General features: G+C 44.1%; 1 protein-coding gene across 1 annotated transcript in view; it reads right to left on the reverse strand.

Annotated features, from left to right (window-relative positions):
- Positions 1 to 20123, reverse strand: part of Pld1 (phospholipase D1, phosphatidylcholine-specific) — a 140495-nt gene that overhangs the window by 17732 nt on the left and 102640 nt on the right. The window contains exons 19-20 of the mRNA XM_013016155.1: positions 17431 to 17519; positions 1688 to 1801 (exon numbers count right to left, since the gene is read on the reverse strand). Coding sequence (XP_012871609.1) covers positions 1688 to 1801; positions 17431 to 17519 — 203 coding nt within the window. The remainder of the gene's footprint in view (positions 1 to 1687; positions 1802 to 17430; positions 17520 to 20123) is intronic.

The following is a 20123-nucleotide window of genomic DNA, read 5'->3' on the forward strand; positions in this document are numbered from 1 at the left end:
ATATATATATATATATATATATATATATCAAAGAATAGCTAAATTACTTTCAGGCTGGCCCTAAGTAAAATTACCCTGGGGCTTGGTGATAGGGAGGAGAATTATTAGTTGAAATTCTGGCAGGTAAATACATCTAAACCTGAAAAAAATCAGCAAGAAATGGGGAGAGTTTAAAAAAAAATCCTCTCTGTCACACCAGGTGCCACTCAGAAGGCTGTGATCTGAGGCTCCCAGTTCAAAGCCAGCCTGGAGAGAGAAATCTAAAAGACACTTATCACACATTAACCAGCAAAAAGCTGGAAGTGGAGCTGTGGCTCAAGTGGTAGTCTTGAGCAAAAAAGCTAAGGTACAGTTCCCAGGCCCTGAGTTTAAGCACCAGCATTCATTCACTCATGCATATGCACACATACACGCATGCGCGCGCATATGCGCGCACACACACACACACACACACACACACACACGCAGAGTCGTCCCCGTCCCCCCTCCCCCCCTCCTGTCAGCCTATGCCTTCTTGCAGGGCACTTCTGGGAAGAGGCCAGAGCAGGAAAGTACCCATCGCCTTTCCTGGTTTGACTAAGGAAGGCCCTGAGCCCATCTCTGCATCTCTTAGTGAAGTGTCCTTTGCACCTGTCACCACCCACTTTGAGTTTGATTAGAGAGGTGAAAAAAATCACAGGTGATTTGCAAAACAAGGGTTATTCAAGGAAACTGTCCAGCAGAGCTGAAAGCTGGGAGTCGGGTTCTCATCCAGGCCTGTCCACTCACTTTTTTCCTTCTGCTCTTTCTTAGGTAAGTGAACCAGGGAGAAAAAAGGTCAGGGTGCTTTGCTAGCATCTTCTATGCTACCTGCTCCCAGCACTTTCACAATGGACAAGTCTGAAGCCTCCTAGGACCCAGAAGTGCCTTCCTAAGTGAATATGAAAATTCATATTTCTTTTGTGTGTGTGTGCCAATACCAGGGTTTGAACTCAGGGCCTCAAGCTCTTGCTCAGACTTTTAGTTCAAAGCCAACACTCTACTACTTGATCCACACCACCACTTTCAGATTTTGATGATTAATTGCAGATGAAGTCTTGAGGAGTTTTCTGCCCAGCTAGTTGCAAACTAAGATCCTCAAATCTCAGCCTCCTGAGTGGCTCGGATTACAGGCATGAGCTACTGAATCTGGCTGGAGATGCAGATACTTAGAATATCAATCATAAGGCCATGTTCCCTAAACATTTTAACCAAGATGTAGGTGACAAATAGAATTCTACAAGATAGGACTTTTCATTTTCTAATAGAAGTTATGTTTTTACCATCCTTATTGGAAGACTTGCTACCAAATGCACTCAGTGTTTGCCATTTTAGACATTTCATTTCTAAAAAGAAGATGTAAACCTCTATTATGACTTTGTGGCTCCAAAATAATGTTAATCAATATTATATATATGCATATAGATGAGAAATAAAGGCAGACCTAACATGTTAATTCCTATATGGATCTTCAGTCCACTATTTATGAAGTTTGGCTTGTGTGAATTTCCCCAATGAAGAAGCAAGCTAAGATTTAAAAACAAAATAAGGTGAACACCCATTGCTCAATGCTTCCTGGAATAAATGTGCAGAAACATCAAGGTTCCCTTCGCCAGCTTCCATGCATGGCTGACAGACAGCTCAGGGCAGGCGCGCTGTATTTACGCACCTGTAGTTGAAATGCATTATCGCCTGCAGTGCACTTCCTCCCCCAGTTGAAATGTCTCCTTCGAACCCAGGCAGGAGGGGAATCACAACATACACCCGGTATCTCTGGCCTTTCCTGCAAAAGTCAGGTGCACAGAACGTTACTTCAAAAAGACAACACTCCTGTAGAAACCGCATCCAGTAGTTGAGATGAGTTTAGAGATTGAGTGATTTTTTTGTCTGTGATAGGGATTGAACTCAGGACTGTGAGCTTGCTCACAGATGGTACTCTACACTTGAACACATCTCTAGTCTGTTTTTTTTTTCTGGTAACTAGAGGTTAGAGTCTCATGGACTTTTCTGACTGGGCTGGCTTCAAACCACAATCCTCAGATCTCAGCCTCCCAGAGTAGCTAGGATCGCAGGCGTTAGCCATTGGCACCCAGCTGAGTAACATCTTACCTAATATTATTTGGCCCACTCTCTCAACTGATTCATAATACTTTTTGAAAAAAAATAAGGCATCTATTTAATGACATAGCAATAGAAAATGTGTTGTTTTAGATCTACAGGTCTTCTGAAATTCTGAAAGTTACCTTCTGATAGATACCCCTCCAATGGAGAACCCCGCCAAAGTCTCTTTGTTCTCCACTTAGAAGACAACACCGGAAGAAGGGGCAGCCTAGAAATGATTGTGCTGGATACTTACTAGTATGTCTGAGAGGTCCATGTCTCTCTCACACACACATACACACACACACACACACACACACACACACACACACACTACTAGAAAGTTTCAAGTCAAGTCTAATTATGCTTTAGCTGTTCAAAATACTTTTTGTGTATGTGTGTGTATGTGTGCATATGTGTGTGCATGTCTGTGTGTGCATGCACATGCCCTGGTCCTAGGGCTTAAAAGCTCAGGGCCTGGGTGCAGACCTTGAGCTTTTGCCTTCAAGGTGAGCACTCTGCCACATGAGCCATAGCTCCACATCCGGCTCTTTGGTAGTTAATTGGAGATAAAAGTCACAGACTTTCTTGCCTAAGCTGGCTTTGAACCACAATCCTCAGATCTCAGCGGCCTGAGTAGGTACTGGTGTAAGCCGCCGATGCCTAGCCATAATACTTAATCTTAGGGCTCATTTTCTTCTGAACAACTAGTTCTTCCTTTTGCAAAAGGACTGGTACCACTGTGAGGGTCCAGGGCTGCCATGGGTCTCTGTCCCTGTCCTGAATGTCCCTGTCCTTATTGAGAGTGATTGCAGGATAGGATCAAGGGGGCAGGGCTGACAAACTAGCCTTGCTAAGCAGGTTGCTGTAATGGCATGACTTAATCACTAGATGGCGAGCCTAACTTGACTTGGAAAGAAAAGACTTTCTCTGCTGAGTAAGACAGAAAGGCAAACTCGATGGGAAACAAAACAATGGCAAAGAGCAGAAAGCATAGTTATTTTCCCATAGCCAGCCTCAAAAGTCCAAATGAACTCACAGACTTTTAAGAACTGACCTCATTTAGTTTCCACCCCCCCCTTTCTAGAATCATCTTCCCATGTAAAGGAGAGCACAAACTTTGATCAGAAGGCACCTCTCAACAACTCTGTATTCCCAATGAACCCCCTCCTTATAATTTTTGCTATTTTGGAATAATTGCTCTGATATATCAACATATATATATATATATATCTATAGATGTACATCATATATATCAACGTATCATATATATGCTATACATGTATGTATAGAGATAAGATAGCTATGGTGGATGGGTGATAGATGGACAGATAGATGCTGGCCTAAGTCACCCACACTGGCTTCAGTATATTTTTCCTATACAGAAGTGACCACTGACTAGAAAACTGAGGTTTCAGCTGCAAATGGGAACTCGGAGCCCTGTAAGAATTATGAGTGACCAATGTTTATTTGTTTTACTTTTTGCTAGTACTAGGACATCAACTCAGTGCTTGGAGCTTTCACTTGGCTTTCTAACTCACAGCTGGCACTCTACCACCTGAACCACACCCCCAGTCCAGCATTTGGCTGGTTAATTGGAGACAGAGTCTCAAGAACTTTTCTATCCTCGCTGGCTTCAAACCATGAATCTCCAGATCTCACCTTCCTGAGGAGCTAGGATTACAAGTATGAACCACCTGGTTATCCTTGTTTGTTTGTTTGTTTGAAAGCAAAAGTAACTCCAAAAGGAATACCTCATGTAGAATGTTGAGATAAGTTCTATTTTAAAAAATCATACAAAATATATTTGCAAATTATAGTTTTTAAGACTCATGATGTTGGCATTTTCCTATTTGGGGGATTCTCTGAGCCCTACATCCAGGCTTTTCTTTTAGTTTTTTTCTTTTTAAAAGATGTGTCATCAATTCCCTGCATGATGAACATCTTAAGCTGTGTTAAGTAAATAAGCAGAAATGACTTAAATTTCACTGCTGTTGGAAATGGGCCCTGGAATTTCAAGCCATAAAATTGCAGTTGAATGGAAGCCAATGAAAATTCGCTGTGGCAAAATGTCTGAGCATCTTCAACCAATCCACATGATCCCAGCTGTCGGGGGAGGAGGATGTAGTCTCCTCTGGAAATACAGCATCCCCCTGTCACTGGAGTTGAACAAATACCAGGTATCAGAGGATTGGGTCCCAATGTGTTTGATTACTTATGATCTTAAGATTACTTATGATCTTAAGAGCATGAAGACAAGAAAAAACAACAAGAAGCCAGGCACTGGTCACTCATGTCTGTAATCCTTGTTTAACTTAGGAGGCTGAGATCTGGGGATGGAGGATCAAGCCTGCCCAAGTAAAGAAGTCTATGAGATGCATCTCCAATTAACCAGCAAAATATCAGGCAGGAGGGTAAGGCTCAATTGGTAGAGTGCAAGTGGTGAGCAAGGAAGTTGAGTGAGACTTTGAGGCTCTGAGTTCAACTCCCGACATAGGGATGCCCACAGTCACACACACACACACACGAAATAATTTTTTAAAAAATAACCTGAAACAAGACAAGAGCCGGTAGGCAGAAATCTATGAGTTCAACTCCCGACATAGGGATGCCCACAGTCACACACACACACACACACACACACACACACACACACACACGAAATAATTTTTTAAAAAATAACCCGAAACAAGACAAGAGCCGGTAGGCAGAAATCTATGAGTAACTACTTATCAACCAGGCAGTCAGTCACTCCATCACCTGAGTTCAAAGCTACTTTGTAAGATTGACTTCTCGGGACTCTGTGTTACAGTGGATTTTTCTTTGAAAATCTGTTTAACTCTTAGGACAATTTTATGCATAAGCTGAAAGTTGGAAATGTCAAGTAACAGATAATGAACTGGATTATGATACAGCATTCAGGAGAGTAATCCGCTCAGAGATACTCAAAATGACCACAGGGACAGCTCAGCAGCAAAGTATTTCTGGTTCCATGCTTAAAATGGCCCCTGACACAAGTGGGTGATGATGGTACAGGCCCACGCATCCTTGCTTCTCGGGGATCTGAGATCTGGAGGGTCACCACTCCATGCCAATCCAGACAATAAGGTCCAAAAGACTCTTATCTTCAAATAGCAAAAAACATTGGGCTAAAGGTGTGGTTCAAGTGGTAGAGCACCTGCTAAGAAAGCAAGCCCTTAGTTCATTCAAACCAAGTTCAAGGGGCAAAAAGTTATAATTATAACACAATACAAATGTGGCGGCTAATATCAGGAAATAAAAAAGCATGTCACTACCCTGTAGCCAGAGCTCTGGGAGCTCCTGCAACCCCTCCTAAAGGACAGAGCACACATGCCAGCTTTCAGAGAGGGACTGGATTGAGCCCGGAGACCTGAAGTATAAAGGAGTGGGAGGAAGTGTGCATCCAGCCTCAGGGCTCGCAGATTTCCAGGGAAAGTGGGATCCCTCCTCCCCTTACATGGGAGGGGTATCTGAGTCTGGTTCCAGGTGAGGCCTGGAGAAGATGGAGGGTGTGGTCCAGCAGCCCAAAGAGGGGCAAAACAGAGCCCACAGCCAGCAAAGGAGATGCCAACGAGGTCCCCATGCGGCCTGCAGATGCGGGGCTGAGCTGAGCCCAAGGGTCTAACATCTGGAAGAGGTTGGGTCCTGGGGGGGGTCTGGGCCTGAGGACTGTGTGCAGATTGCCCTAGGAAAAGTGACAGTTCAACGGACAATTGAGGTACCTCCCCCCAAGTTTGGGGATTGCTGTAGTTCCCCTTGCACCTTTGAATACAGGTAGCAGTCCCCCTTGGAAATGGGGCAGCCTGGTGGTCACCTCTTCTTTCTGTATCTTCCTCCTTGCACGTTTTCCTCTTTTACCCCTGAGCCCCCTCCAGCTCACCCCTGCCTCTGTCCTCCTCACTCCTACCTCCCTTCTCCCCACCCCTGCATCCCTCACATTACAGCAAGAAGGCAGACGGAGAAGTAGGCATGCTTACAATGTAGTCTCCCGAGACTATATGCAAACCCGAGAAGCTCAACGTGCTTCTTGAGTGCTGAGACACTTTATTATTTTTGAGTCATATTTCCTCCTGTGATCTGGCAGACATACCAAGGGTCCTGTCAGATGGTGAGAAAGGGAATTGTTGCCACTGGGCTGTGGAGTCTTTGGTGGAGGGGACTTCGTGCCCGGGCAGCAATGGTTCTGGGGCTTAGACATAACCCTTTTTATTTTGTGTTTGGGTAATCTCTTAACGTGCAATCAATCTTGCTGGGCTTCAGCTCTGTCTGTGAAGAAGCTGGCTAAAATCACTGCAGTGCATAGCAGCGTCAGCTCTAGCTAATCCTGTTTTGTCTCTTACACATACGTGGGGACTGTCTACAGGTTATGGCGCATTACATATTGTGCACAAAAAACCAATACTACATACTACATTTATCTTCTGAAAATTGCCAGCTTTCAAATGCAAGAGAGATGGGGTGGTTTAATACTCCCCGCTGGGACTAGATAAGCTTTGACAGGCAGCCCCTCCAGGCCCCCAAATAAGACTACTAAACCATCCCCAGTTTGGCCTGGCCACTCTTCATTCATCTGTGGGTACCTTCCTCTTCTCCTCCCTTCCTCGCACCTCCCCCCTCCCTCCCCTCCTCCTGTCCCCACCCGCTCACTTCCTGCCTCTGCCAGGGCTTGCCTGACCTGTTCTAATTTTACATCTATCTGCTGAGATGACCAGTTGTATATTTTTTGGAACAGCATAAAAGCAATTAAATGATCTCAGTCAAAATGTCTCCTGCCACAATCTGTTATTGCCTGTGTCCTAGGGTAACCTCTTTTCCAGGAATTTCATAGTGCTTTTGGAAGATGTCCCACAAGAAAACCATGAAGCTAGCAATTGGCGTAGTGAACATGTTTGTTCTGCTTTTTATAACAACTGTATTTTGAATGTCTTTTAAGGCAGGGCTTCTGCAATGTGCGTGGCATGGCTTTTCAGCTTTGTCCAAAATTATAGAATCTGAGAATTATAGGATATAGATGTGGTTTTCATCTCAAACCATTTTTGTGTGTGCATCGGATCAGATAAAATAATATTTAAGGAAATGGAACTTCAGGAAATGGAAATGAGAGGCTTTTCTCTTTTTTTGCTGTTTTTGTCCTGTGGAGGTACAAAAGGGGAAAATGGTACTCACGGGACACTACATTTTTCAATGAACTATACAATATGCAGGTGGGTTTGGAGGGAAAAACTTGGAAGAGAGCAGGGAAGGGATGACACTGTCCAAAAAGATGACACTGTCCCAATTTATGTAACTGTCACCCCTTTGTACATCACCTTTATAATAGAAAAATTAAAATGTAACAACAAGAAAAAAATTAAAATCAAATGACTACTTCAAAAAAATAAAACACAAGAGGGACAAAGGTGTGACTCAAGTGGTAGAGTGCTTGTGCACCCAGTGCGGGACCCTGAGCCAAACTCCATTACCAGCTAAACCAGCCAACAACCAACCGAAACAGCAATCCAAAGCAACTAGCAGTGCCCATTAGAAAGCCTGTATATCTTCTAAGAACAAAGGAAGTAGTGCATCAGTTAAATCACAACTGAACTTCAGAATACCTGGTGCCGTCAATAGCAGAAGCATTGATTCAGAACCTGCGATAGCTCAGGCAGGATGCCCCTAGACAGGTTTCTGCAACTAAAGCTTTGCTTTCTTTTCTCTAGCTTCTTTTGGAGAGTGACAGGACTAAAGACAGAACTCGGGGTTCCTTTTTTTTGTAGGTAGCACGGCTTAAACTCTGGGCCTGGGTGCTGTCCCTCAGCTCTTCAGCTAAAGGCGATCACTTTACCACTTGAGACACAGCGCCACTTCTGGTTTTCTGAGTCTAAGCGTCTCATGAACTTTTCTTGCCTGGGTTGGCTTTGAACCGTGATCCTCAGATCTCAGCCTCCTGAGTAGCTAGGATTAAAAGAGTGAGCCACAGGTGCCTGGCAGAACTCAGGGCTTCTAATTAGCTAGGCAGGCCGGCACTCACTGCTTGAGCCACACCCCAGACCTTTTTGGCTCTGGTTATTTTTGCCATAGGATCTCCCTTTTTGTCCTGGTTGGCCTGTACCTGGCTCTTCCTATTCATGCTTCTTATTGTATTCAGGATGATATATGCACACCTACATATTCAGTATTATCTTGAAATTTTTTCCCAGGCTAGCCTGGCCTGTAACCCGTGATCCTTTTTACCTCAGCTTCCTATGTGGCCAAGATGATGGGAGTGCTCCACCACACCCAGCGATCAGTTGTGGGGCGGGGGGTGTCTCACAATTCTTTTTGCCAAGATTAGCTCCAAACCTCAATCTTCCCAATCTCAACCTCCTAAATATCCAGGATTACAGGCATGAGCAACCAGGCCCAACTTTCAGTGTTTTGTTTTTAAAGTGTCTCTTACTCTGTGATGTCTAATGATTTTAAAACAAGGACTGTTATATATCTTTCTAATGAAAACATTTGTTTCTATCACAGGTATTAATTCTGATTTATCTTTGCTTGCATCTTCAAGGTGGAGAATGTTTCCAGATGTAGAATAGCCTGAAACTCTGATAATTTCTTGCACTAATGGGTGCTTTATAATGTACAAATTGCTCCCACATGCAATCATATATGTGACTCTGTTCCCTTTGCTGATAGGACAATCAGAAAAACAAATGATATACTCAAAATTCCACATACTTGTGAATAACAGGGCTGGAGCTAGCCCCAGTCTCCAAACATCTGCCCCCCCCAGTAATTTGAGAGTTTATACTGGATATCCTCCTGTCTCCCCGTATAGATGAACTGTAGTAACTCCATACTTGGAAAGATTATGAAAGCTCTCAACAAGTTTTTAAATCACTTATTTCAATACAGCTTAGTAGTGGTATGAGTGTGTGTGTGTTTGCTTGTGTGTGTGCATGTGCACTCACACGCTGAGATCAGGCTTGAACTCAGGGCCTGGGTACTGTTTCTTAGCTTTTTTCTCAAGGCTGGCACTCTACCACTTGAGCCATGGCTTTACTTCTGGCATTTTTGGTGTTTAACTGGATATAACAATCTTACAAACTTTCTAGCTCATGTTCCTGAATAGCTAGATTACAGGTGTGAGCCACCAGCACCTGGCCAACTGTTTTTATTAAAGGATCAAGTTTTGGTTGTTAACAGTGTGAAATACATGCTCTCATTTAAGAAATCTCTACAAAAGCAGAAAACTTTTACACATTGTTTGCACAAGCAAAGAACCACAGTCATCTTCAAAAGCCAAGTGTACCACAGAATGCTGAAACATTCACACCCACACCCACACCCACACACACCCCCACACACATACACCCCTCCAGTCATCTGGTCCAACTCTTATCTCTTGGCTGATTCCAGCATAGTACAAAACAGAAACAGCTGATGATTTCTTCTCATGGGCTCCTGTGACATTTGAATGAAGAAAGGCAGGTGCTAGGGTGGTTGGGAGACAGTTTTAGTTATCAGAGCAACATGCTGCTTGCTTGCTTTTCTTCCTTCCTTCCTTCCTTCCTTCCTTCCTTCCTTCCTTCCTTCCTTCCTTCCTTCCTTCACTGGCTAGTGCTCTACCAGCTGAGCCATGTGTCCATCCCTGACCTGTTGTTTTCAATGGTCACTCCCTGGCTGTTCTTAGCTCAGTAAGGAAGCCACATCATGGGCTCTAGGTTGTGGATAAGAACTGGTGACCTTGCCAGACCTTCTTCTGTTAAGAATTAGGGTTTGATTTTCCCTGACACATGCAATTTAACGGTTTCTAAAAGCTTCTTTTAGGAAGTTATACAGAACCAGGAAGAATGAATTTGATGTTTTGTTCAACCCAAAATATTCAACATATATCACTTCAACATGTTTCAATGAAAAATCATTGTACCATTTCCTATGTTACAGGTATTCTCTCTCTCTGTAATTCTGCATTTTATTTTTATTTTGGAATTTCACTTAAGAACTACATTTGGTATCTATTTTATCATTGCAATATATCTGTATTTTGACTACTCACATTCTTTTTTTCTAATTTAGTAATATCTTCTTTTTTTACTTTTAACCTTATTCTGTTTAATTACCTCTTTATGCCCACTATGGACTTTTAACATATAAACAATAAAATCACTACCACTAGTATAGAGTGAAATGCATTTTGAAGAATGCCAACTAATAAATATATAATCAGGGCTGGAAATATATAATCATATAGCATGAAATGTAGTCACATGTAATGTAAAAATATTTTTTTAAACTTTCCTTTATTTTATTTATTTATATTTTTTTTTGCATCCAGTCGTGGGGCCTGAACTCTGGGCCTGGGCGCTGTCCCTCAGCTCTTCAGCTCAAGGCTAGCGCTCTACCACTTGAGCCACAGCGCCACTTCCGGCTTTTTTCTTTTTGCTTATGTGGTGCTGAGAAACCAACCCAGGGCCTTGAGCATGCAAGGCAAGCGCTCTACCACTGAGCCACCTTCCCAGCCCTGTAAAAATATTTTTAATTGACATTATAATTTTTTAAAAACCTCTCCCATTCCTCCCAAATTCTATTGTGTGTATTGCTCTGTCTCTGTCTCTGTCTCTCTCTCTCTGTGCCAGTCCTGGGGCTTGACCTCAGGGCCTAAGCATTGTGTCTAAGCTTTGTTGCTCAAGGCTTGCTCTCTACCACTTAAGCCACAGCTCTACTTCTGGCTTTTTGGTGGCTAAAAAGAATCTCATAGACTTTCCTGACAGGGAACCGTGATCCTCAGATCTCAGTCTCCTGAATAGCTATAGGATTACAGACATGAGCTACCAGCACCTGGCCCTTACCACTGGCCTTTTGCTTTAGCCCTTACACTGACCCTTCTAGCTTTCAGTTTTAATCATCTCTCCTTGTTTTGGGTTTTCTTCTGCTTGATCACATCATCTCCACTGTGATGGATGAACATACAAACAGTCAGCCTCACCATTGCTGGTAGACAAAATGTATTTTAACAAATGCAGACTCATGGATATACTGAACATCACTAATACAATCACATGACTTCCTTTCATAAATCAATTCTACTCCATAAAGAAAAATATGAGCCTATGCCATTATTTTATTATGTACTGCAATGATAAAATTCAGATTATGAATATTATAACATACTAATCTAAATCTATACCATTCCTTTGTAAAGAATTTTCTCTTTTGCAGTAACCATCACCGGGTCCATTCCTTCCCTGGAAACCAGTGGCCGGATGAAGTCCCTGGACTGAGTCCCCTCCTAGCAGGTTCTGCCCAGTAGGGCCTCCACTTAGTCCCCCTGGCCAATTATGAGAACCAAGAGAAGATCACCTAGGTGCCCCACACCAATATACCTGTAACAGGACAAGAACCCACTGGAGGGGACTTCCTGTGCCCATTCTGCCCCCTCCTGGTTAGGAACTGGGGTCGTAGGGATGGGGGTGGCAGAATTAGGGTAGCAGACACAGGGTGGCAGAGACTGGGAAAGCACTGGCATGGCAGAAACAGGGCGGCAACGATTTGGGTAAAGGGATTGAGGTGAAACAGAGCCCCAGCCCTTCTTCTCCAGGCTTTGACTGTCACATCACTGGACAACCACTAACTCCAAGGACTGCTCGTCTTCCTTCTGATCTTCCTCTTCCTCCTCCTCCTCTTCCTTTCTCCTTCTTCTGCTTCCTCCTTCCCTTTCTTCTGCTTCCTATTTCTCCCCTTCTCCTCCTTCTCTTCCTTTCTCCCTCTTTTTCTGCCTACTCCTCTTTTTCTTCCTTCTTCTGCCTCCTCCCCCCTCCTCTTTCTTCTTCTGCCTTCTCCCTCTCTTCTTCCTCTTCCTTTTTTCTTCCTCCTCTTTTTCTTCTGCCTCTTCCTCCTGCTCTATTTTTTCCTCCTCCTCCTTTTTCCTCCTCCTCCTCCTTTTCCTGCCTCCTCCCCCTCTTTTTGATCCTCTTCCTCCTGTGCTCAGGCACAAGACCACTGACATGTGGATATAGTTGATCCAGGCTCCAGGTTGATGGAAAAGTCATGGTCTTAGCCCTGACTTGAGGGTCTTCATCACCATCATGGATTTTAAGTGATAGCTTCTTAGTGATTACATACATTACATATGCAGCAGGTCACACTAGCAGTTATGACCATGGCAAGAGGAGGGGTACCTCTGGCTCAGTGCCCCCAGTGTTGGTCTCCAGATAACACTGCTTCTTTTTTTCTTCACTCCTGGGGGACCACCAGGACAATTCCCTGACTGCTATTCTTGCAGACCTTTCTTGGTGGCAGCCAAATTTTTCCATCTTGTTTCTTCTGACATTTGGGAATGGGACTGGTAAAGTGGGGGCACAGTCCCAGAACCTCTGCAATCACCTTAATCACCGTGGTTCCAACAAGTACCATTAACTAAGTCTGTCTCCTACAGCTGTTGGTCCTGTGAGCCAGAGTGGAATCCAAGGAGGTGCTAGGCAACTAAGAGTGTGGGCGTGGCCTAAATTATTCCAAGCCATTGGCTGGTGAGATCGATTACAATGGAAAGGGATGGTGCCAGCCTCCTTCACACATTCCCCCCCACCCCACCCCACACACCCCTCAGGCTAGAATGAATACATATCACAGTGCTCTGGCAGCCCCTAATATATAATCTGGCTAATCTATCACCCAGATCAGTTCCTGGCAAAGTAACTGGCCACTCTCAGGCCACAGCCTTAAATCTTCCTGTGTTGCAGTCCCTCAGCATGCCTAGATACACCCCAGGATTAAGACTACGTGGAGAAAGGGAAAATGATCCACTATTCTCTAGTATTCTTAGGATGTGTTGAAGTTTATTCTTTCATGGTTGCTGTGTTACCAATCTCCTTTTTCTGTCCATCACCATGTCTCTTTATTTGGCATTAGGGGGCAAGTGGTCAGATCTAACTTGGGTCCTGAAATTTGGGCCTGGGGCGGAAAAACTCCACTCTGTGAGCATACGAACCCCACCTTTTCTTGCACCTTATCCTACTAGGAGCTAGGGAGTTGGGCTAGGATTGCACAGGCTGATAATCACAGTTCATTTCTCCACCTCCAAATCTCCTTCCCCCCTCAGAACCCTGTTGTCCTAACCTGTAGACATGCCTACACCCTACACCCCCAGAGACAGATTTGAGGGTCCCAGGCACACCCCCCCCCGCCATGGCTACCTTGTGAATCTAGAGACCTTATGTCAAGAGATTCTAGAGAATCCCAGCTCTTGAGAAGGAACTAGAAAGCCATGAAGTGGGGAAGGCAAGTGCTTAGAAGCATGGAAGGTGGGGTTCCAGCAATAGAGAAGACAAGGTGCGTGGCCAGTGGAGGGTGGAGGCAGTTTAAAGGCCCAGAGCTCTAGGTGGTAGGAGGGGTCTGGACCAGGGCTGGCATTCCTTGGTCAGGTCTGGCTCATTCCTGACTCTCCTTTCCCTCCATTTGCTTTATTCTGGATTCTGTTTTGTCCAACAGTTCAATTACCCTTGTTGCTAAGAATGTGACTTTGGCAGGGATGTTGTGAGTCTCACTCAGATGGGTTGAGAACAGAGATGCCTGTGAAGGAACTGAGCCCTGAGTTCGGGGGTGGCATGTCATGGCCCTCGTTAGTGAACAGGAGGTATGTGGCTGTAGGCAGCTTCCTAGGTGAGCTTTGTAACTTAGCCTGGACTTTGTCTACGAATATCAGCTCACAATTTCAAGTTATTTGTGTATGTGTGCACTGCTGGTACTGGGAATTGAACTCAAGGCCTTTAGCTCTTCTTTGGCATTTTCACTTAAGGCTGGCACCCTAACACTTTAGCCACACTTTCACTCTTGGCATTTTGCTGGTTAACTGGAGACTAGGTAGTCTCATGATTTTTTTGTGCCCACCATAGCTTTGAACTGAGCTTCTCATATCTCAGCATCCTGAGTAGCTAGGATGACAGGCATTAAGTCACCAGAACCTGGCTCAGATTTCAAGTTATTAAGAAGAAAAATTCAGTTGCTATTACCATGGAGAGGAAGAATGGTGTGGGATATAGAGTAAAGGACAGAATAGAATATGTTTGTTTCCAGGAATCAGGAGCATCCAAGGCAAGTGAGATACACCTACCATTGGGAACAGAGAAATTGAGCCTTGGTCTCTCAATGAAATGTGATGTACTCATGTCCCATGTCGAACATGGGAACAGAGTAGCTTGAAACTGTCAGAGCACTCAGCGTGGCCTGTGAGCCTCCATGCAGGAGGTGGGATGTGGGACAGATGCTACCTTACCACAATTTTGTCATGCACCCTGTCATTTCCAGGAGCAGCTCATGAGATCCCTGGGAAATGTTTCATTGTAAACTACCTCAAAGCTCCTGTCCTAAAATACTAGGATTTTATAGGAACTCTGGATTTTATTTTTTTTAATGCAAGTCCTGAGGAATCAACTCAGGACCTGGACACTGTCCCTTAGCTTTTATAAGGCTAGAACCCTACCACACGAACCATAACTCCACTGCTGCCTTTTTTTGGTAGATAGGTGGAAATAAGAATTTCACAAACTTTCCTGCCTGGGCTGGCTTCAAACCACCATCCTCAGATCCTATCTGCCTGAGTAGCTAGAATAGCAGGTGTGAGCCACCAGCACCTAGCATAACTCTGGATTTTGAGAGACAAATTCATGTGGAGAAGATGCATGTTCTTTCTGCCTTTCAAACACATAAATCCAGATCTTACCATTTATTGTCAGGGACTGAGAAAGGAGATGAAGTTCAAGTTCATCCTACTCTACCTATTAGCTGATCACAGTTCCAAAAGTACCCCTCATGGTTCAATCCACTGAATTCCTTTGTCTCCTTAATGTATGTTTGGGACCTAATTGAAGATCACATTTTTTTCCTCTTTTTTGCTAACTGTGCTTCATAAATAAAGCAAGTAAGCATGTATCAATGAAATGGAAGAGTTCGCGAGAGGATAATTCAATGATGTAAGGTCCACATGAACTGCACTGTAGAACTGGCAGCCAGAACTGAGAGACTGGAAAGGATATAAGAAATCTCTATGCATTCATACATTCCTAACTGTAAACAAGGCTGTTATTAAGTCATTTCAGGAACAGATCCCACAGTAACTTTCTTTAAAAAGTAGATGAATAGCCAAGCATTAGTGGCTCATGCTTGTAATCTTAACTGCTTAGGAAACTGAGATCTGGAAAATTGTGGCTTGAAGCCAGTCCTGGAGAAGAAGGTCCAAGAGACATCTCCAAAATAAGCAGCAAAAAGCTATTCTGTAGGGGTGGCTCAACTGGTAAAGCACCAGCTAGTAAGTGCAGCATATACAGGAGTGAATCTCCATGGAGCAAACCTTTTAAACAATTAAGAGTTTAACAAAATGAGCATCAAGAAATTGAACATGATGGTAAGAAGAGTAGCAGTGGGGGTGTGTGTGGATGAATGGAAAAGAGAATAGGACATATATAGCCCGAATACTCAATGTGCACATGTGATAAAGGAAGTGGGAAATGAAATGAGCCTGGAGAAGGGATCAGACAGGAAGGAGGATGGCGGAGGGAGGGACTCTGAACAGGAAGCACTGGAAACTTAAGAGGGACATGTGAAATTGTAACCCCTTTGTACAATCTTCTGAATTAAACAAAATACAAAATTAAACAAAAAGCAAGAACTCAATGAAAAAAAATGGGCAAAGTATTTGAACAGATTTTTCTTCATGGATGATACACAAATGGCCAATAAGCACACTAAATGATAGCCAGTATCATTTGGTCAATAGGGAAATTCAATAAAAAGGTCACAGTAAAATACCACTTCACACCTTGTTCAGTGGCAATGATGAAATTAATTAGCAATCGTACAGAGAACACTTCCGCACACTGTAGGACTGTAAAATGGTGTGAGTGTTTTGGAAGGGGCCCTGACAGCTCCTCCACAGGTTAAACAGAAAGACCTATGAGCTGTAATTCCACCTCTGCAAACACAGTAAGACATCTGCATAAAAACCAGTATAGACTGTTTATAGCAACATTATTCATAATAGCCCCAAAGCAGAAACAAACTGAACATTCACCAGCTGATGAATACGTAAATAAAGTGTGGCATATTCACATAATAGAATATTATGTGGCAATGAAAAACAAATAGTAACAGATGAGCCTTGAAAATACTGTGTCTTGGGCTGGGAAGGTGGCTCAGTGGTAGAGCACTTGCCTTGCATGCCTGAGGCCCTGGGTTTGATTCCTCAGCACCACATAAGCAGAAAAAAAAAGCCGGAAGTGGCGCTGTGGCTCAAGTGGTAGAGCGCTAGCCTTGAGGACAGTGCCCAGGCCCAGAGTTCAGGCCCCATGACTGGACCCCAAAAAAGAAAAAGAAAATACTGTGTCTTGAAAACTACAGTTATAAGTGATCCATATGGCATGAGTCCAGGTATATGAAATGCCCAGATCAACACTGACAGAAAAGGAATTTGGACTAATGGTTGCTGAGGGCTGGCTCCAGGAAGGAGGGACCAGGGTGTGACTGCTCATGGGGATAGGCTTTCTTTCTGGGGTGCCTGAATAAGAGATTCACTGAAAATCATTGAAGTATTCAGTTTAAGAGGGAGATTGCATAGGCTGTGAAGTTCATCTCAATAAAAGTATTATTTAAAAAGTAATCTCATGAAGTTGGATGTCAGTGCCTCATGCTTGTAATCCCAACTACTCAGGAGGCTGAGAACTGAGGATCACGATTCAAAGCCAGCTTGGGCAGGGAAGTCTGTGAGACTCTTATCTCCAATTAATGGCCATGAAGAAACAGAATTGGAGCTGTGGCTCAAGTGGTAGAGCATTGGCCTCAAGCAAAAGAAGCCCAAGGACAGTGCCTAGGTCCTAGGTTCAAGCCCTATAACTAGAGCACACACACACACACACACACACACACACACACACACACACACGAGCACACACTCATAATCTCATGGGCTAAAAAATTAAGACTGCCGGAAATAAGAATTTAAATATAACCCATGACAAAAATAATAATGATATCTACTTTGCTTTGTTTATAAATGACGTAGTTTACTATCTGCCATTAAATAAATCAAACCACAAACCTCCGGCGTGGGAAAGAGACTGGCAGAAAACTGGTGCCCTGGAAAAATCAATCCCACCACAATGGACTCCAACATTCTCAGCAAATGGACTTAGATGAAACCAGTCCATAACCTAACACTGGCTGAGCACCCTTACTGCCTCCCAGGGAATGAGGGTTCACCTTGTTCTCTCACTGGCCAATAAAAATATCTGCAGCAAGATCGTTATCCAAAAGTTTACACCAAAGCCAAAATGGTACCTGTGAGCTTTCAGGATCCTCTGGACAATGGCGTCGCCCACCTTGTTGAAGACAACCTTGTCATCAGCGCAGCTTATGAAAAACTGGTTCTACAAAGAAATCACAGCACAATCCTGTAAGGCTCTCTTTCCTTAGTGGTGTATCAGAAGAAACTGCTAAGTAACAGCAACATCAAAAAACCTACATTGCTAATAAAATTGCCTTACCCTGAAATGTGTCAGGAAAGTGAACACTAGAACATCTGACTCTGGATTGCATGTGCGTGTGGAGTGTGTGGGCTGTGTATGTGTATGTGTTGGTACTGGGACTCAAAATCAGTGCTTTGTGTTTTTATCTGGCTTTTTTGCTCAAGGCTGGTGTTCTACCATTTGAGCCACAGTTCCACTTCTGGCTTCTTGCTGCCTAAGCTGGCTTTGAGCCACAATCCTCAGATCTCAACCTCCTCAGTATCTAGAATTATAAGCATGAGCTACCAGCACCCAGCCTCCTGCTTTTCTAAGTCATTAGCCATTCATAGACTCTTCGTCAACTGAGAGATTACTTCATGATGCCAAGTTCTAAATTTTTTTTTGAAAAAAGCACATCTCCAAATACATTTTTTACCATTCACATATTGTGTACATATTTATGACTAAAATAGCTCAATTGGGGCTGGGAAGGTGGCTCAGTGGTAGAGTACTTGCCTTGCATGCATGAAGCCCTGAGTTCAATTTCTCAGCACCACATAAGCAGAAAAAAGCTGGAAGTGGTGCTGTGGCTCAAGTGGTAGAGCGCTAGCCTTGAGCTGAAGAGCTGAGGGACAGCACCCAGGCCCAGAGTTCAGGCCCCAAGACTGACCAAAAAAAAAAAAACAAAAAAGCTCAATTGGGAAGCATTATATCTCATAGTAAATCACTTCTTGTGTCTATAATCCTAGCTATGTTGGAGGCTGAAGTTGGGAGGATTACAGTTTGAGGCCAGCCTTCTCAAGCTGCAGCTCAGCACAGTGGCACGTCTGTTGTTATACGGGAGTCTGAGAGTAGGATGCTTACAGGTCAACCAGAAATTACAGGACTATGCCTGTATTTATTTATTTATTTTGTTCATTGTGGGGCCTGAACTCTGGGCCTGGGCGCTGTCCCTCAGCTCTTCAGCTCAAGGCTAGTGCTCTACCACTTGAGCCACAGCGCCATGTCTGGCTTTTTCTGCTCATGTGATGCTGAGGAATCGAACCCAGGCCTCATGCATGCAAGGCAAACACTCTATCACTGAGCTACCTGCCCAGCTCTGGAGGACAGAATTTTGAAGCCAGCCTGGGCCTAAAAGTCTGTGAGAATCTATCTCAGCAGAAAGAAGCTGGACATGGTGGTGGTCCCCTATCATACAAGCCATGGCAGGAAGCCACAAATGGGAGTATTACAGTCCAGGGACATTCCTAGGCAGAAAATGAGACCCCATCTCAACAATAAACAGTACAAGAAATGACTAGAGGTATGGCTCAGTGGTAAAGCACTCACCTGGCAAGTGTAAAGCCCTTAGTTCAAATCTCAGGACCACTAAAAAAAACCTGGTATTGATGCTAATAAAAACAGGTGAGCCAGATGCCATTGGAAGATGCCAAAGTTAACACGAATAGTGGTACCAAAGGCAAGGCTTTATGCAGCATTCACGGCCCATTCCCAGTGCCTGTATCTACTGTGTGATCTTGTCAGGTTTAGCACATGACTCTGGGCTGCTAGTATCATTCATCAGTGTTCTCCTTCTCCAGGCCTGAGAATTAAAGCTCCATCCTCCCAGCGGGCCTGCAATCAGCTGCCACGGCATGGAGGGGAGACTGTCAGGAGCCGGGGGGGGGGAATCTGGGGCTAGGATGGGTCTCCCCCGTGAAATCTATCTTGCTCTAAACACTTTTCTTCTTCAATGGGAAGAGAGCAGGGGAATAAAGAGATGGGTCTGGTTTCCATCTTCTGCTGTCACCATCCTTTATTTTTCTCAGGAGTTTTCAAGTGCTCTGAGTGCTATTTTTACGTCTACTTTGATGGGCAATTAAAGTTTTCAAACTAAACTCGGTGTTCCCAGATTTTCTCACACTCAAAGTCTGGGAACTGAAAAGAGGTTCCCCCCCCTTTTATTTTGTGTGTGATAATATTATAGCTTGAACCCAGGGCCTGGGCATTGTTCTTTAGTTTTTTACACTCAAGGCTGGTACTCTTACCACTGGAGCCACAGTCCCCACTCTGGACATTTGCTGGTTATTTTTGGAGATAAGTCTCACAGACTTTCTTGCTCAGGCTGGCTTCAAGCTGTGATGTCAGCTTCCTGAGTAGACAGGATTACAGGCACGAGCTGCTGGTGCCCCGCTTGTAAAGGCTTTCTAAGGAGTGATGGCTCACCCTGGGTCAAAGACCCTACTCTCTGGTTTTTGAGCAGTCTCACTATTTCCTTTTTCATATTGTCCCGTGCATTCATTCTTCTGCCTCTCTCAAGCAGAGAGGCTTCCCTATTAGCTACCTACCCTGTGTATGCTCTCCTAAGGGAATGGCACAGGCTCAACTCTCCAGCCAGAGCCAAACCAAAGCGTGCACATCTTAGGTTGGGGTGCTTCTGGCACAGACTATCCCAGCAATATTGCTAGAAAAGATTTGGGAAACTCCCACTAGAGGTATGTGTGTGTGTGTGTGTGTGTGTGTGTGTGTGTGTGTATGTACTGAGCA

The sequence above is a fragment of the Dipodomys ordii genome, unplaced genomic scaffold (genome assembly GCF_000151885.1).
Source record: "Dipodomys ordii isolate 6190 unplaced genomic scaffold, Dord_2.0 Scaffold30, whole genome shotgun sequence".
Classification (NCBI taxonomy): Eukaryota; Metazoa; Chordata; class Mammalia; order Rodentia; family Heteromyidae; genus Dipodomys; species Dipodomys ordii.